This window comes from Hyla sarda, chromosome 10, assembly GCF_029499605.1.
Source record: "Hyla sarda isolate aHylSar1 chromosome 10, aHylSar1.hap1, whole genome shotgun sequence".
NCBI lineage: Eukaryota > Metazoa > Chordata > Amphibia > Anura > Hylidae > Hyla > Hyla sarda.
Window position 1 is genome coordinate 8,497,153 of NC_079198.1, and position 19,250 is coordinate 8,516,402.

The 19,250-nt window shown below is 44.2% G+C and overlaps 2 protein-coding genes across 3 annotated transcripts; both read left to right on the top strand.

Moving 5' to 3' along the window:
* Window positions 1-1,708: 1,708 nt before the first annotated feature.
* On the top strand, window positions 1,709-9,440 carry LOC130294130 (uncharacterized). 2 transcript variants are annotated; one of them, XM_056543614.1, is made up of 5 exons: window positions 1,709-1,898; window positions 5,969-6,088; window positions 7,411-7,554; window positions 7,841-7,990; window positions 9,140-9,440. In XM_056543614.1, exons 1-5 carry the CDS (start codon window positions 1,847-1,849, stop codon window positions 9,301-9,303), a joined length of 630 nt encoding a protein of 209 aa, XP_056399589.1. In that variant the 5' UTR covers window positions 1,709-1,846; the 3' UTR covers window positions 9,304-9,440. The 2 variants fall into 2 exon arrangements, with proteins under 2 accessions (XP_056399589.1, XP_056399590.1); XM_056543615.1 differs by lacking the exon at window positions 1,709-1,898 and adding an exon at window positions 3,833-3,924.
* Window positions 9,441-11,869: 2,429 nt separating this feature from the next.
* Window positions 11,870-17,454, top strand: LOC130293316 (phospholipase A2 inhibitor NAI-like). The gene is made up of 5 exons (XM_056541846.1): window positions 11,870-11,994; window positions 13,683-13,802; window positions 14,112-14,255; window positions 14,938-15,087; window positions 17,234-17,454. The coding sequence occupies exons 1-5, from the start codon at window positions 11,943-11,945 to the stop codon at window positions 17,371-17,373; spliced, it is 606 nt and encodes a 201-aa protein (XP_056397821.1). The 5' UTR covers window positions 11,870-11,942; the 3' UTR covers window positions 17,374-17,454.
* The last annotated feature ends 1,796 nt before the right edge of the window (window positions 17,455-19,250 follow it).

The window sequence follows — 19,250 nt, forward strand, 5'->3', positions numbered from 1 at the left end:
CACGCTCCAGGGCCGGCGTCAGGACATAGTAATGCCGTCCCTTGAATTCTGGGAGCGCGACGTGAGCGAACGTCGATACGAGGCCCCCACATTAGGTGCAGCAGAGTTCCCCCACATTAGGTGCAGCAGAGTTCCCCCCACATTAGGTAGGCAGTGTTCCCCCCACATTAGGTGCAGCATAGTTCCCCCCATATTAGGTTGGCAGTGTTCCCCCCACATTAGGTAGGCAGTGTTCACCCCACATTAGGCTGGCAGTGTTCCCCCACAATAGGCTGCCAGTGTTCCCCCACATTAGGCTGGCACTGTTCCCCCACAATAGGCTGGCAGTGTTCCCCCACATTAGGCTGGCGGTGTTCCCCACATTAGGTAGGCAGTGTTCCCCCACAGACATACAGCCTCCAGCCATATACAGTGTATGGCTGGAGGCTATATGCCTGTGTACTGCCCCACTTCAGTGCTCCGACCACTGCTCCTCCGGTCCGGCCATAGCATTAGTTCCCGGGACCGGAGAGGCGGTGGTCGGAACACCGAAGATGACGTCCCGCTGGTCACTTACCAAGCTGGCCAGCGCATGTCTTCCTCCTCCTCGATGCTCCGGTCTTCTGCGCCTCCGTTGCTATGGGCGCACGCACGGGACGTCATTGACGTCCCAGCGTGCGCCATCTCCCGGTGGCCCCTGCGTTTTTAAACTAAACGTGGGTCCGCAGAGAGTTAACGGGGGCATCCCTGTTTCCCGAAAACATCTTTGGGGACACAGGGATGTCCTTAATAGTGATGGGACGGGCAAGTACCGGCTCTGCTTGGGGCCCCGGGCCAGCTCGGGGCCCCAAGCAATTGCTTGGTTTGCCTGTCCTGTAGCGACAGGCCTGGCGGGGGGCGCTGATCAGTTTGATGCTTACCGTACCCAGATCTGCCCCGCCATTCGGCTGAAATCTTCCATTTTCTGTACTGGTGGCGTAACTGGCACTCTGACGTCAGTGCCGCTCGTCCGCAGTGCCGCCTAGCTCATCAATATTCCTCCCCTCCCTCCACCGCTCCCTCTTCATTACAGAGCGGGGAGAAGAGGGAGAGGCGGAGGGAAGGGAGGAATATTGATGAGCTGGGCGGCCCTGCGGACGAGCGGCACTGATGTCAGAGTGCCAGTTACGCCGCCTGTGCCAGTTAGCACCTAATTAGCATATACAGAAAATTGAAGATTTCGGCCGAATGGCGGGGCAGATCTGGGCACGGTAGGCATCAAACTGATCAGCGTCCCCCACACTATCAGCCAGTACCATTTGTTAGTGCGGGGGGAACAAGCTGACAGTTTTCCTTTGAAGAAGTACTCCGCCCCCAGACATCTTATCCCCTATCCTTTGGAAAAAACTGTCTGATCGCGGGGGTCCCCCCCGCTGGTGGAATTCCGCAAGCGGAATTTCTGAAGTGTCAATGGGAATGTGGAATCCCATAAAAGTGTATGGGCTTTCATTTTAGGCGGAATTGCGCCATGTGAATCGACCCTAAGAGTCTGATGCAAACATTACAGAATCCACAGAGAAGGTTAGAACAATTTTCAAATACGTAGCTTCTCTTTTCTTGTTGGCGAGATGACATAGAAAGATATTGCGGAAGACTCCTATAGGCCATTACTTCATTGTGTTGTCGTGGTGACATCTTTTTTGGTAGGTCAGGAGGAGAATGTTCTGCCAGACGTGTGATGTTTATCGTGGCCGGATTTATGTGAGATACTTTATCAGTTCCGTGATACAATAGTGTCTTCATCTGTATATTAGAGCAGGTATATTATCTTGGTATACAGCCCACAGGAAAAGCAGAAGAGAAGCCGAGAAGTCCCCGTCCATCCAGCATGAAGGACCTGCTCGCACTGCTCTGCATCGTCTATGTTCTTGTCATCTCAGGTAAGACTAGACGCAGTGGTCTTCAACCTGCGGACCTCCAGATGTTGCAAAACTACAACTCCCAGCATGCCCGGACAGCCGTTGGCTGTCCGGGCATGCTGGGAGTTGCAGTTTTGCAATGTGGTTTCCCGGTACAGTATTGCATACCGTTCCTAGTGCAGAGGTCCCCAAAGCCAGAGTAACCACGTTCAGGTAGGGTTCCTCAGGTGGGACAGCCCCTAGTCATCTCTCCTTAAAGGGGTATTCCAGGAAAAAACTTTTTTTTATATATCAACTGGCTCCAGAAAGTTAAACAGATTTGTAAATTACTTCTATTAAAAAATCTTAATCCTTTCAGTACTTATGACCTTCTGAAGTTAAGGTTGTTCTTTTCTGTCTAAGTCCTCTCTGATGACACCTGTCTCGGGAACCGCCCAGTTTAGAAGAGGTTTGCTATGGGGATTTGCTTCTAAACTGGGCGTTTCCCGAGACAGGTGTCATCAGAGAGGACTTAGACAGAAAAGAACAACCTTAACTTCAGAAGGTCATAAGTACTGAAAGATTTTTTAATAGAAGTAATTTACAAATCTGTTTAACTTTCTGGAGCCAGTTGATATATAAAAAAAAGAGTTTTTTCCTGGATAACCCCTTTAAGTCTATCTCTAATAATAAGGCATGTATATATTTAATAATTATATATATTTTATAGTAATGTATAGTACTTACCTTGTTCAGCGTCGCAGGACCTTCGGTCATGTGACCATGCTAGTAACCTCTATGGTATGTTGCAGGACCTTTGGAGGTCCCTGGTTCATGCGTTACCCACAAACCTTTGTAATGGTGATTGACATCAGTACGGACCAATTAGCATTAGTCCAGCCCCTGTCCATATAAGGGAGCTGCGTCCAATTATCGCTCTCTTGGGTTGCTGCTCTCTTGGATGCCGGACTAACCGGACGGTTCTACGCAACTTTCAAAGACACGCTAGGCCTAACCACCTACCGGCCTCAGCTGAACCAAAACCGTGAGTTCAAATCTAAATCCCAGCTAATGCTAGTGTGACTACTGGACCGCAACTAAAGTCCCTAAATACAGTGGAACAATGCACAGTACTGAAAGACTCTAAATGCTAAAGTCCCAACCATTGTCAATCTCCAGAGAAAGTCGTTGTGATGCTTAGAGACTGTTATGTTTTGAAGCTTGCAGAAAACCTTCAGTAAAGGTTAATACTGTTTCAGAAAACTCTCCGGGTGTGGACAATCTATTATTATTTACCTCCCTATCGCTCCTGGAAAGAACGGCGGTAGGAAAAGCTTTACTGAGGAGCCCACACCCTGGCGTCACGAATAGCAAGGTTTAACAAGCACCCTTTAATAACCGCAGAGCTACACTCTCCATACCCTACATCCCCCAGGCAATCACAGCAACATCTGGAGGTCCGCAGGTTGGAGACCACTGGACTAGAAGATCCAATTGGCAGTGAATACACCATAGGGGAAGATTTCTCAAAACCCGTCCAGAGGAAAAGTTGCCCAGTTGCCGATAGCAACCAATCAGATTGCTGCTTTCATTTTGCAGAGGCCTTGTTAAAAATGAAAGAGGCGATCGGATTGGTTGCTATGGGCAACTGGGCAACTTTTCCTCTGGAAAGGTCTTGATAAATCTCCCCCATAGTACACAGAGAAGAGTCAACAAACATTATATTATATTATATGCATATGTTGGTAGATGTATATATTTTCTATGTATATATTTTTTCGTTTTCCATTGATGTAAAAGGAACATATTTGTTTCACTGCCCTTGGCCACCTCTACAGGAGTAATATTCTCTATATAGGGGGAGATTTATCAAAACCTGTGCAAAGGAAAAGTTGCCCAGTTGCCCATAGCAACCAATCAGATCGCTTCTTTCAGTTTGCAGAGGCCTTGTTAAAAATGAAAGAAGCGATCTGATTGGTTGCTCTGGGTAACTGGGCAACTTTTCCTCCGGACGGGCTTTGATAAAGCTTCCCCTATATTTTTAATTGCACCTTCATGATTTGGGAAGGTGAATGCTAAAATTAAAGTGTGGTAGATCCTGCACAGTTCTGGTGAATGTCCGGCAGATTTAGTCGTTTTCCGAAACAAAAAAATTATGGTTTAAAAAATCTAATTTTCCTCTTTCCTTGTCCTCGTCTCTTCCTTCTTTTCTCTTTCTCTTTTCCAACCTTTTCTTCACCTCCTCTGTTTTCTTTATTTTTCCATATTTTCTCATTTGTGTTATCATTCTTCTTTTTCCTTGTCTTCTCCTTATTCTTCCACCTTTTTCTTCCCTTCGGCTTCTCCTCTTCTAATTATCTTCTCTTCTTTCTTCCACTTCTCCTTCTCTTTCCTTGTCTTCTCCTATTTTTTTCTTGTTTTCTCTTTCTTGTCCTCCTCTCCTCTTTCCTTTCCTTTCCCTTCTTTTTCACTTCTTCTATTTCTTCCTTCTCCTTCTCTTAAATTTTTTCAGCTTTCTCTTCCCTCTCTAACCCCTTTTCTTCACTCCCTCCTCTTCATGATAATCTTTCTTCCACTTTCTTCATCACCTTCTCCTTATTCTTATTTTTTCCCCCTTTTTGTATTTCTCCTCCTTCTTGCACCACTTTTGTCCAATTCCATTAGTACCTTAAAGGGGTACTCTGGTGAAAAACTTTTTTTTTTTAAATTAACTGGTGCCAGAAAGTTAAACAGATTTGTAAGTGACTTCTATTTAAAAATCCACAAGTTCTTTTCTTTTTAAACTTTTTTTCTGTCTGACCACAGGGCTCTCTGCTGACACCTCTGTCCATGTCAGGAACTGTTCAGAGCAGGAACAAATCCCATAGCAAACCTATTCTGCACTGGACAGTTCCTGACATGGACAAGGGTGTCAGCAGAGAGCACTGTGGTCAGACTGAAAAGAACTTTAAAAAGAAAAGAACTTCCTCTGGAGCATACAGCAGCTGATAAGTACTGGAAGGGTTAAGATTTTAAATAGAAGACATTTACAAATCTGTTTAACTTTCTGGTACCAGTTGATTAAAACATTTTTTCCCACCGGAAAAAAACCTTTAAAGGGGTTGTCAGGTAAATACTTCCTAATAAACTAACAAGCACTTTGTCTTAAAGGGGTACTCCGGTGGAAAACTGTGCAGTGTAGTCATGGTCGACATCTTGTGGACAGAAATCAACACTCATATCAATACTCACAGGTATTTGCTGCTATTAAAGGGGTGGAAAACTTGTTTTTTTTAATCAACTGGTGCCAGAAAGTTAAACAGATTTGTAAATGACTTCTATTAAAAAAATCTTTACCCTTCCTGTACTTTTTAGCGGCTGTATACTACAGAGGAAATTCTGTTCTTTTTAAATTTCTTTTTTGTCTTGTCCACAGTGCTCTCTGCTGACACCTGATTTCTTTATCAGGAACTGTCCAGAGCAGGAGAAAATCCCCATAGCAAACATATGCTGCTCTGGACAGTTCCTGACACGGACAGAGGTGTCAGCAGAGAGCACTGTGGTCAAGACAAAAAAGAAATTCAAAATGAAAATAATTTCCTTGGTAGCATACAGCTGCTAAAAAGTACTGGAAGGGTAAAGATTTTTGTAATAGAAGTCATATGCAAATCTGTTTAACTTTCTGGCACCAGTTGACTTATAAAGACCTAAAATTTTTTCTTTCCCACCGGAGTACCCCTTTAAGTCCCTCCACTCCCTTGTAATTCCAATATCAAGACGCCCTGTTCCCTGCCGGTCTCCACAGTCTTCTTCTCAGAGTCGGACGGTGATTGGTGAGCGGCATTGTCAGAAGCTACGATCTGCAGCTCAGGGGAAAGTAGAGTCATCAGTTGCCAAAGTTACCGGGGAGTAGAGGAACGAGAGTTAAAGCGTTATGTTATTCGGCATCCTGCGGACAATAGCAAAATGCAATTTACCCTGACAACCCCTTTATTTCTCTTCCTCCGCTTTCCTTTTTTAATCCATTTTTACATTTTCCTGTGTCGCATAATGTGAAGCTCCTTGTACGAAAACCATCAGTTGTGAATGATCCGGTTAGAACATTATATTGTATTTATTTTATTATATTTTAGTGGAAAGCTTGAAGTGTACGTCCTGTTTAAACCCAAATGGAGAAACATGCAGCTCCGCAGAGTCTATAGAATGTGAGGACGCCTCCGGATGTGTCACGGTCGCTGGGTTTACACGGTTCAGTAAGTATCTTATAGACAAGTTATATCTCAAGTCATTCGGGAATCCTTAAATATTACCCTCGTCCTAAAACGTCATAGTTGAAAAATCCATCAAAGACCCCTTTTCCCTCAACCGTTAATTGAATTTTCCTTTATCTGAATAATTTTTTAGATTCACCGGCCCCACAAAGTCTTATTACCCGAAATATGTCCAGTAGGGTACTAGATTCCACCATTACTATGGACTGTTAATTTAGTGCCCTATATCTAATATCCATCCATAACATAAACCCGTTAAAGGGGTACTCCGCCCCTAGACATCTTATCCTCTATCCAAAAGATAGGGGATAAGATGTCTGATCGCGGGGGGTCCCTGCTGTACCCGGCATTAGTTTACAGCATCAGGTGCAGCGCTGGAGACTCGTGACCTCACGGCTGCGCCCCCTCAATGCAAGTCTATGGGAGGGGGCGTCACGCCCCCTCCCATAGACTTGCATTGAGGGGGAGTGGTCGTGACGTCACGAGCCTCCGTCCTGCATCGCCAGTCATCTGGTGTAATGAAGAAAACTGTGTCCCTGTAGCGGAATGTGACCCTCCGCACAGGGACACACTTTTCTGCTTTACAGCCGTCTCCCTCTCACTCCCTAAACCCTAATCCTAACCCCTAATCCTAGCCCCTAATTCTAACCTCTAATCTTAATCTTAACCCATAATCCTAACCCTTACCCCTTTATCCTAACCCCTAATCCTAACCCTAATTCTTAACCTCTAATTCTAACTCCTAATCCTAACCCTTACCCTAATCCTAACCCCTAATCCTAACCCTAACTCTTAACCTCTAATTCTTACCCATAATCCTAACCCCAACCCTAATTCTAACCCCTAATCCTAACCCTAACTCTTAACCTCTTATTCTTACCCCTAATCCTAACCCCAACCCTAATTCTAACCCCTAATCCTAACCCTAACTCTTAACCTCTAATTCATACCCTTAATCCTAACCCCCTAATCCTAACCCCTAACCCTAATTCTAACCCCTAATCCTAACCCTTACCCTAATCCTAACCCCTAACAGCGATCAGCACTGAGAAGAGCTGAGAGCAATGAGCCCAGGTCACATTCGGCTATGGGTCACAGTTTTTTTTCACTTTACTGGCATGGAGCAAAGTTTGCTCCATGCAAGATCGCGGGGGTCCCCAGCGGCAGGTCCCCCGCGATCAGACATCTTATCCCCAATCCTTTGGATAGAGGATAAAATGTCTAGGGGTGGAGTACCCCTTTAAGGGTAGTTCTTCTAATGTATCCTGTCTACTTTCACTAACAAAAACTTCCATGTATTCCAGATTCCACCAAATACCCATTTATCTACAAAGGCTGCCCGATTGACATCAAGTGTGGAGAATGGCTCTGCGTTACAAGTGGGGAACTTGACTTCCAGTCCTATATAAACTGCTGTAAAGGAGAAAATTGTAACCCGGAATATTTCAGTAAGTAAGGAAGACGTAAAATTAACACAGTAGGTTTGGTCCCAAACAGTATAAGTAAAGCAAAAAGAAAGCCAAAAAAAGAAAGCCTCAAGAATGATGGGAACATCTGAAACTAAGTGGAAGCAGCAGAATGGAGGACATTATAGACCCCACACCGGGGACTCCCATTGGGCCATTACTAAACATCCTGCTATTTTCGTAAAAGCTTATAATCTTTAGATAGAAGTCTAATATTCCTTGGGATTTGGGGTTTGGTCAAGTTTGATTTGTTTGTGTGTTTTGTCAGTGCCTTTCGATGATGTGGCAGAAAATTGCGTCACCTGCCCGTATTGCTATGAAGAAAACAATGTTGATGGGTGCAAATCTGAGACTGAAGTGAAATGTAGGGGAAATGACACCTTATGTGTAGAATATCGAGGAAAAATCAGGAAACCAGGTAATGGGTGAACGTTGACTGAATCTTTATCTACTGTTTAAAATGGGGAACCAAAAAATGTGGGTGCAATCCCCAATGACTGATGGCCATTCACATTAGATTAAAAGGGTACTCCGGTGGAATTTTTTTTTTTTTTTAATGCCAGAAAGTTAAACAGATTTGCAAATTACTTCTATGAAAAAAAATCTTAATCCTTCCAGTACTAATTAGCTGCTGTATACTACAGAGGAAGTTCTTTTCTGTCTGACCACAGTGCTCTCTGCTGACACCTCTGTCCATGTCAGGAACAGTCCAGAGCAGGAAAGGTTTGCTATGGGGATTATCTCCTGCTCTGGACAGTTCCTGACATGGACAGAGGTGTCAGCAGAGTGCACTGTGGTCAGACAGAAAAGAAATGCATCTGTATTATACAGCAGCTGATAAGTACTGGACAGCAGAGAGCACTGTGGATAAGACAAAAAAAGAAATTAAAAAATAACAGAATTCCCTCTGTAGCATACAGCTGCTAAAAAGTACAGGAAGGTTAAAGATTTTTAAATAGAAGTAATTTACAAATCTGTTTAACTTTCTGGCACCAGTTGATTTAAAATAAAATGTTTTCCACCAGAGTACCCCTTTAAGGGGGTTCAAACCTTCTGATATAGTTGGGATTGACCAAGCATCTCATGTCTATGGTGGTCTCCTGACTCCGGTATCTGCATATGTATTGTGAGATTAGGATAGATATCTGCTTCCTGAGTGAGTGTTAAAGGGGTACTCCGCCCCAGACATCTTATCTTCTATCCAAAGGATAGGGGATAAGATGTCTGATCGCGGGGGTCCAGCCACTGGGACCTCCGTTATCTCTCCGCTGCACCCGGCAGTGCAGCTCCAGAAGGTTCATATCGTCACGGCCGCTCCCCGCTCATGACGTCATGGCCACGCCTTATCAATGCAAGTCTTTGGAAGGGGTGTGACAGCCGTTAAAAAAAAATGTTTTCCAGCGGAGTACCCCTTTAATAGTGTGCATGTAAATGGTTTTTTTCTCAACTAGTCGAGCCCTTTGAGATGACTAAAAAAAACACAGAGGTCGCTGTTGCCAGAAATATTTCTAATCCTTGTTGTGACTAATTAAAATGTCATATAATGATGATTACGGTCCCTCCACAGATGGATCCCAGCCAGGAACATCTTTCAAGTCTTGCGCCAACACTCTTGGATTCAACAATTTCTCAGCATTTTATGGCGTACAGGAAATTGATAGAAAAGTATTCAGACTAGTGCAACCCATTAATGTGGAACTAAAATCATCTACTCCCTGCTCCGATAATTAAAGGAATCTATCCGGTCCTTCTGACGTACGTTTTGGCCCCTTGCGTAGGGATGTGATGACTGTTCTACGTTACTTCATGACTATAATGTCTTAATCTAATTAAATCTATACTCAGTGTCCATGAAATCATGTAATAAAACTTCCACCCTCATATATGTTTCTGGGATACATTTTGTTCAAGTACCTACAGGAGCAGGGACTCCATGATCAGGAACACTCAGCGACCTAGAGGTAAGAGGCGATGCTCTATTCATGGGCTGGATTCTCTACCAGTGCCATACAGTGTACTGTACAGGAACGGGGACTACTGTCTTTGAGCAGTGTCCCTGCTCCTGTACCAGAACTTCTGACTTTGAATCAAATCAAATCTATTTTCAAATACTGACCCTCATTTACTATTGTAAACCCGACATGTTTCGTCGGGTTGTGCGCCAGATTCTGGCGCATTGCGCCCGAAATTCTGTCTGCACCGGAGTTTGCGCCAGAATTCTGTCAGGAACTGTCCAGAGCAGGAGAGGGTTGCTATGGTGATTTGCTTCTACTCTGGACAGTTCCTGACATGGACAAAGGTGTCAGCAGAGAGCACTGTGGTCAGACAGAAAAGAAATTCAAAAAGAAAACAACTTCCTGTGGAGCATACAGCAGCTGATAAGTACTGGAAGGATTAAGATTTTTAAATAGAAATAATTTACAAATCTGTTTAACTTTCTGGCACCAGTTGATTTAAAAATATGTTTTCCCCCAGAGTACCCTTTTAAGTCATGTTATAGATTTTAACATTAGAAAGCGGAAAATTATGTTACTTTTATTGTTTTACTGTCAAGTTCTGCAGAGATTAGAACCTGGGGCCTGAAATATGGCCTAAGGTTAGACTGTGTCACACAAGATCGAAACACGGCCTAGAATCAGGATGTCGGACCTTTTATAGAAGTGCCTGCTTGCTTCCTCCCCCTCCCTTCAATTGAAGCGCCTGCTTGCTCTCTCTCCTCCCTTAAATTGAAGCGCCTGCTTGCTTCCTCCCCCTCCCTTCAATTGAAGCGCCTGCTTCCTTCCCTTCCCTTCAATTGAAGTGCTTGCTTGCTTCCTCCCCCTCCCTTCAATTGAAGCACCTGCTTGCTTCCTCCCCCTCCCTTCAATTGAAGCACCTGCTTGCTTCCTCCCCCTCCCTTCAATTGAAGTGCCTGCTTGCTTCCTCCCCCTCCCTTCAATTGAAGTGCCTGCTTGCTTCCTCCCCCTCCCTTCAATTGAAGCGTCTGCTTGCTTCCTCCCCCTCCCTTCAATTGAAGCGCTTGCTTGCTGCCTCCCCCTCCCTTCAATTGAAGTGCCTGCTTGCTTCCTACCCCTCCCTTCAATTGAAGAGCCTGCTTGCTTCCTCCCCTCCCTTCAATTGAAGAGCCTGCTTGCTTCCTCCCCCTCCCTTCAATTGAAGCGCTTGCTTGCTGCCTCCCCCTCCCTTCAATTGAAGCACCTGCTTGCTGCCTCCCCCTCCCTTCAATTGAAGCGCCTGCTTGCTGCCTCCCCCTCCCTTCAATTGAAGCACCTGCTTGCTGCTTCCCCCTCCCTTCAGTTGAAGCGCTGGCTTGCTGCCTCCCCCTCACTTCCTGCCATGATGTGTCCTCCTCCTCGTTCTTGGGCAACCCATACTACCACAGTTCTGATAGTGGTGAGTACACTGGTACACTAAAACTATATTCACATATGCATTGGAGACTTCATTTTCTCCATCACAGATTCCATTCAATAAAGCAAAATAGAGCAGAACGGCCCTCCAGCTGTTGCAAAACTACAACTCACAGCATGCCCGGACAGCCAATGGCTGTCCGGGCTTGCTGGGAGTTGTAGTTTTGCAACAGCTGGAGGCCCCCTGGTTGGGAAGCACTGTATTAGGGGCGCCAATGGATCCTGACAGATCCTGACAGATCTCATGTATTTTAATAGGGTCTTCTGGGTTTTTGTCTGGTGCCCGTTTATTTAGAAGGATTTGACAAGACAAAAAATCCTCCTTAAAGGGGTACTCCACTGAATTTTTTTTTTATATATCAACTGGTGCCAGAAAGTTGAACAGATTAGTAAATTACATCTATTTAAAAATCTTAATCCTTCCAGGACTTATCAGCTGCTGTATGCTCCACAGGAAGTTCTTTACTTTCTGAATTTCCTTTCTGTCTGACCACAGTGCTCTCTGCTGACACCTCTGTCCATTCTAGGAACTGTCCAGAGAACAAACAAATCCCCATAGCATGTTTAACTTTCTGACACCAGTTCATTTAATAAATATATATATTTTTTAAGTGGATCACCACTTTAATAAATGGCCTTAAAATAAAAAAATATATAAAAAATAAAATAAAAAATGTACAACCTTTTTTTACTCCCGTTTCTGGTGTAAAGCATTGAGATGCTGTATATTACTGAATTCAAAGAGACCTGTATATTGTGCATGCAGTAAGCTCCCCCGAGGCAAGAGGAGGATTTTCTGCCAGAAAAACTGTGTGTGGTTTGCCCTGGCAAGACTTAGGGATAAGACTTTATTAATCGCATAATACACTTTAAGGGATCCAGAGAACATTTATATGATCCCAGTGTACAGAAAAGAACAGAAAAGGGGCCGAAAAGCCGAAAAGTCACCGTCCATCCAGCATGAAGGACCTGCTCGCTCTGCTCTGCATCGTCTATGTTCTTGTCATCTCAGGTAAGACTAGACGCAGTGGTCTTCAACCTGCGGACTTCCAGATGTTGCAAAACTACAACTCCCAGCATGCCCGGACAGCCGTTGGCTGTCCGGGCATGCTGGGAGTTGTAGTTTTGCAACATCGGGAGGTCCGCAGGTTGGAGACCACTGGACTAGAGGATCCAATTTGCAGCGAATATACATACAGAAGTGTCAACTACTCCACTGGAAAACATTATTATTATTATTTATAATTTATTATATATTATTATTATAATTTTTTTAAATCAACTGGTACCAGAAAGTTAAACAGATTTGTAAATGACTTCTATTAAAAAAAAAAAATCTTAATCCTTCCAGTACTTATCAGCTGCTGTGATGATCCACAGGAAGTTCTTTTCTTTGTGAATTTCCTTTCTGTCTGACCACAATGTTCTCTGCTGACACCTCTGTCCAATTTAGGAACTGTCCAGAGTGGGAGCAAATCTCCCTAGAAAACCTATCCTGCTCTGGACAGTTCCTGACATTTACAGAGGTGTCAGCAGAGAGCAGGGTGATCAGACAGAAAGGAAATTCAAAAAGAAAAGAACTCCCTGAGGATCATACAGCAGCTGATAAGTACTGGTAGGATTAAGATGTTTTAATAGAAGTAATTTACAAATCTGTTTAACTTTCTGGCACCAGATGAATTAAAATAAAAAAAATTCCAGTGGAGTACCCCTTTAAGTAGGTGCTAACTACACACACACACAAACACACACACACATATATATATATATATATATATATATATATATATATATATATAACAATCCAAAATAGCAGCACACAAAAAATGTGGTAAAAAAGGTGTATTTATTCCATTATTCCAGTGCAAAATTTTATATATATATATATATATATATATATATATATATATATATATATATATTTAATATATATATATATATATATATATATATAATAAAATAAATAAATTAAATTATATATATATATATAACATTTCTTTGATTAAAAGGAAACATACTTTTATATATATAAAGTAAATAAATTGAATAAAATTATATATAGATAACTTATCTGTATAGATGTGTGTATAAAAATTATATATATATATATATATATATACAAATTAGAATTTTTTATTTGATTAAAAGGAAACAGATACCTTTATATATAAAGTAAATAAATTAAATTAAATTATACATCTATAAATTATGTGTGTATATATATATGTATATATAAATTATATATATATATATATATATATGCAAATTATTTCTTTTTCTTTGATTAAAAGGAAACAGATACCTTTATATATAAAGTAAATACATTAAATTATATATATATACAATTTTTCTTCTTTGATTAAAAGGAAACAGATCCCTTTAGTGCACTTGCCACATATACAGAGGAGCAATTCTCTCTATTAGTCAATGCTAATATCAAAGACAAATTGTGATAGATCTTGCAGTTATTTTTGGGCAGATTTAGCCATTTTTAGAGACGAAAAAATTGGAAAATTGTTTGGAAAAGCTTCTTTTCTTCTTCTTTTTTAACTCATTATCTCCTCACTATATATATATATACTTTATTTCACCTCCGGCAGCAGAAAGGTTCCATCCTGGTTGAATAGTTATAAATGCGTCTGTGGGAACTCAAACATTATACGACATTGTATTTTATATTTACATTTTATTATATTTTAGCGGAAAGCTTGACGTGTAAGTCCTGTTCAAACCCAAATGGAGAAACGTGCAGCTCCGAAGAGTCTATAGAATGTGAGGACGCCTCCGGATGTGTCACGGTCGCTGGGTTTACACGGTTCAGTAAGTATCTTATAGACAATTTATATCTCTAAGATTAAAAGCATCTGACCTCCTGATTTGCAAATACTTTAAATGTTACCTTTGTCCTAAAACTTTATAGTTGGAAAATCCCCCAAATCCCCTTTTTAGTCACCTTTTTTCTAAATGTTTCCAGTTCCACCATGATCCTTCCCTTATACTTATCCCATTACTATGGACTTTTAATTTATTTCATTATATCCAATGAGTCACATAACATTAACCTGTTGGGGGTAATTGTTCTATTGTATCCTTTCTACTTTCACTAACAAAAACTTCCATATATTCCAGATTCCACCAAATACCCATTTATACACAAAGGCTGCCCGATTGACATCAAGTGTGGCACATGGCTCTGCGTTACAAGTGGGGAACTTGACTTCCAGTCCTATGTAAGCTGCTGCGAAGGAGAAAATTGTAACCCGGAATATTTCAGTAAGTAATGAAGACGTAAAAGTAACATAATGAGGTTGATCCAGAACAGTATTATCAGCAAAGCAGAAAGAAAACCAAAAAAATCAAAGAAAGAAAACCAAGAAAACCAGGCTAGACGGGGGTTTCCTCAGTCCATCCCTGAAAGAAGATGAGGACCCTCCTTCATCCTTACGAGCTCTTGAGAAGCTCCCCCCCCCCACTTCCTACACACGAGGCTCAATTAAGGGGGTGCTACATTACAAAAGCCTTTAAAGGGGTACTCCGCTGCCCCAGCGTTCGGAACATTTTGTTCCAAAGCGCTTGGAGCGGGTGGCAGGGGTCATGACATCACGGCCATGCCCCCTCATGACGTCACGCCCCCTCAATGCAAGTTTACGGGAGGGAGCAAGGCGGCCGCCCCCCTCCAATAGACTTGCATTGAGGGGGCGTGACATCACGAGGGGCGTGGGCGTGACATCATATGCCCCGCCGCCTGCACCTAGTGTTCTAAACGAACGCCAGGTGCTGTACAGAGATCGCGAAGGTCCCAGCTGTGGGACCCTCGCGATCAGACATCTTATCCCCCATCCGTATAGGGGATAAGATGTCTAGGGGCGGAGTACCCCTTTAATCTTCAGATTGAAGTCTGATATTCCTTGGATTTTTGGCTTTCGTCAACTTTGTTCCTGTTTTGGATTTGCAGTACCTTTTGATGATTCAACAGAAAATTGCGTCACCTGCCCGTATTGCTATGAAGAAGACAATCTTGATGGGTGCAAATCTGAGACGCAAGAGAGATGTAGGGGAGATAACAACTTATGTGTAGAATATCGAGGAAGAATCCGGAAACCAGGTAATGGGTGATAGTTGACTAAACCTAATCCAGTATTTCATATGGGAATATACAATTTGGGTGCTATCCCCATGATCCTGCACTGATGGCCCATCCTAAAGATTAAAGGGATATTCCGGTGAAATTTTTTTTCATATCAACTGGCTCCAGAAAGTTATAGGAGATGTGCGGTGCCAATCTTTTAAGTCATCCTGTGCTCGGGCTGCAAAAAAACAAAACAAAAAAAACCTTTAACTCACCTTCCTACGTTCCCCCGTTGCAGAGATATCGCTGTCCCGTTCCTCCGGCGCTGCTCTGCTCCATGCTTCTTAGGCTCATGTCACAGCGCTGTCAGCGTATTGCCGGCCGCAGCGATGTCCTGCCTAAGAAGATGTCCGAGCCTAAGAAGCACGGAGCAGAGCAGCGCCGGAGGAATGCGATGGCGATATCTCCGCAACGGGGGAATGTAGGAAGGTGAGTTAAAGTTTTTTTTTTTGCAGCCTGGGCACAGAATGACTAAAGAGATTGGCACCACATATCTCCTTTAGGGTACGTTCAGACGAGCGGATATAAAGCGGATTTTACGCTGCGGATCCGCCGCTGAAGGACCTCTATATGGTGCCTTTACATGTGCCTGCTCGGAGCGGCAATACGCCGCTACATGCAGACACACTGAAGCAATGTCGAGTCGCCGGGCATGTGCAGGGTACTACTGCGCATGCGCGAGGCGACTCACACATCGCAATGTGTCTGCTCGTAGCGGTGTATTGCCGCTCAGAGCAGGCACATGTAAAGGCACGATACAGAGGTAGTTCCGCGGCGGATCCGCAGCGAAATACGCGCAGAAAATATGCACGTCTGAACGTACCCTTAAAGAGATTTGTGGCTCTGACCACAATGCTCTCTGCTGACACCTCTGTCTGTCTCAGGAACTGTCCAGAGCAGGAGAGGTTTGCTATGAGGATTTGCTCCTACTCTGGACAGTTCCTGGGACAGACATGCCCGTCACGCCCCATTCCCATAGACTTGCATTGAGGGGGCACGGTGTGATGCATGAGGGGGCGGGGCTATGACGTCACAAGCTCCCAGCGCCTGCTCCAGTGTTTGGAACAGTTTGTTCCAAACGCTGAGCAGCGGAGTACCCCTTTAACAGCACTGAGGTTGCTGTTGCTAGAAATATTTCCAATCCTTGTTGTGACTTATTGAAATGTATATATATGTATGTATATATATATATATATATATATATATATACACAGTGGTCCCTCAACATACGATGGTAATCCGTTCCAAATGGACCATCGTTTGTTGAAACCATCGTATGTTGAGGGATCCGTGCAATGTAAAGTATAGGACAGTGGTCTACAACCTGCGGACCTCCAGATGTTGCAAAACTACAACACCCAGCATGCCCGGACAGCCGATGGCTATCCTGCATACTGAGGCAGGATAGATGTAATTCCCTTAGAGCGGTGGCCTTCAACCTGCGGACCTCCAGATGTTTCAAAACTACAACTCCCAGCATGCCCGGACAGCCGATGGCTGTCCGGGCATGCTAGGAGTTGTAGTTTTGCAACATCTGGAGGTCCGCAGGTTGTAGACCACTGGTAGAGGAAGTTGTACTCACGTGTCCCCGCCGCTCCGGACCGTCACCGCTGCCCGGGATGTCCCTGTCCATCGCTGTCGCTGCGTCCCCGGGTGTCCCCGACGCTCCGGCAAGGCCTCTGCTTCCCGGCTACCGCGCACTCCATCGCCGCCATCACGTTGTTACGCACGGTGCTCCTATTGGATGACGTGACGGTGCGCGCAGCGACGTGATGACGACGATTGAGAGCGCCGACGATGCAGGGGTCCTGAAGAGGACGCGCCGGAGCCCCGAGGACAGGTAAGTGATCGTCAGCGGACCACACGGGGCACCGCAAACGGCTATCCGGTGGTGGCTGAAGCAGTCTGCGCTGCCGGATCGCCGTTTATGCGATGGCCCCGTCATACAAAAGCATCGTATGTTGATGCTGCCTCTGAGAGTGATCGTATGTTGAAATGATCGTATGTCGGGGCCATCGTAGGTCAAAATGATTGTATGTTGGGGCCATCGTAGGTCAAGGGGTCACTGTATATATATATGACTGTTATGTGCCATATAATGATTATTATGTTCCCTCCACAGATGGATCCGAGCCACACGTATCTTTCAAGTCTTGCGCCAACACCGTGGCATTCAACAAGTTCTCCCTGGTTTTTGGCCTACAGGAAATTGATACAAATGTATTTAGACTTGTTGATCCCATTGAGGTGGATGAAAAATAATCTGGTCCCTGGTCAGTCCATAGATAAAAGTGTCTGGTCCTTCTGACATACGTGTCGCCCTTACGTGAGGATGTGTTCACTGTTCTTATTATGATGTCCAATGATATCTATGAAATCACGTAATAAAGCTTCCATCCGCTCATGTGTGTTTCTGTCTTGTGTGAATCCGGAACAAAAAGAATTAATTCTGAATATCTCCAAAAATTTGGGATACGAGTTCCTACAGGAGCAGGGACTACCTGATCAGAGACGTAGATCGCAGCTTCTGGGCCCCGATGCAAAATCTTAAAGGGGTACTCTGCTGCTCAGCGTTTGGAACAAACTCTGGAGCCGGCAGCTCGTGACATCATAGCCCCGCCCCCTCATGACGTCACTCCCTGCCCCCTCAATGCAAGTCTATGGGAGGGGGCGTGACGGCTGTCACGCCCCCTCCCATAGACTTGCATTGAGGGGGCAGGGTGTGACGTCATGAGGGGGCGGGGCTATGACGTCACCAGCTCCTGGAGCCTGCTCCAGCGTTCGTAACAGTTTGAGCAGCAGAGTACCCCTTTAAACAGGGCCCCAAATGCCAATTATAATACTGGTCTATTATGGGGGCAGATGGGCTTTGGGGCCCCATTAGGCACCAGGGCCCTGGTTCGACTGCTACCTCTATAGCTACGCCCCTGTACCTGATCATGTACACTAAGCGACCTAGAGTTGAAAGCTAGTGCCATTCAGTATACCATACAGGAACGGGAACTACTGCCTTTGACAGGTGTCCCTGCTCCTGTACCAGAAATTTGGACTCTGAATCGAAAACGAATTTTGAGAAAATTTGCATATTTCTATTTCAGACCCATGTGGACCTGTCCTTACAGATATTAACTTCATAAAGATTAAGTCATGTTATTGAATTTGTTAGGTTCTGCAGGGATTAGAACCCGGGAACCTGAGACAACCCAATTGCCCCCATTCTACCAGTCTCAACAAGAAGAGACCTGATGTATAAGGTACCTCGGCCCTAGACAATGCCGGTTTGTCCTGCGAAATGTCAACGTCATTTGTATCTTGATGTTTTAACATTTTGTGCGGAATTGGAGTAACGTAAAGGAGTACTACGCCCCTAGACATCTTATCCCCTATCCAAAGGATAGAACATAAAATGTCTGATTGCGGGGGTCCCGCGATCTCAGCTGTGGTACCCCAGACATCCGGTGCACGGAGCAGACTTTGGGCTTTGGAGCGGACTGGCGTTGTGGGGCGGAGGCTCGTGGTGATGTCACGGTTACGCCCGCTCGTGATGTCATGGCCACGCCCCCTCAATGCAAGTCTACGGGAGGGGGCATGACGTCACGAGCCTTCGGCGCTGCACCTGACACTCTAAAAGAAAACCGGGTGCAGAAGGGAGATCGCGGGGGTCCCCAGTGGCGGGACACCTGCAATCAGACATCTTATCCCCTATCCAAAGGATTGGGCCAGAGTACCTCTTTAAAATAGGGAACAATACTCTTTGTATAAGATCTTAATGGGGACCTAGTGTTATGATTAAAGGGGTACTCCACTAGAAAAAAAAATGTTTTAATCGACTGGTGCCAGAAAGTTAAACAGATTTGTAAATTACTTCTATTTCAAAATCTTAATCCTTCCAGTACTTATCAGCTGCTGTATGCTCCAGAGGAAGTTCTTTTCTTTTTGAATTTCCTTTCTCCCTGACCACAGTGCTCTCTACTGATACCTCTGTCCATTTTAGGAACTGTTCCAAAAATGGACAGAGGTGTCAGCAGAGAGCACTGTGGTCAGACAGAAAGGAAATTCAGAAAGAAGAGAACTTCCTGTGGAACATACAGCAGCTGATAAGTACTGGAAGGATTAAGATTTTTTAAATGGAAGTAATT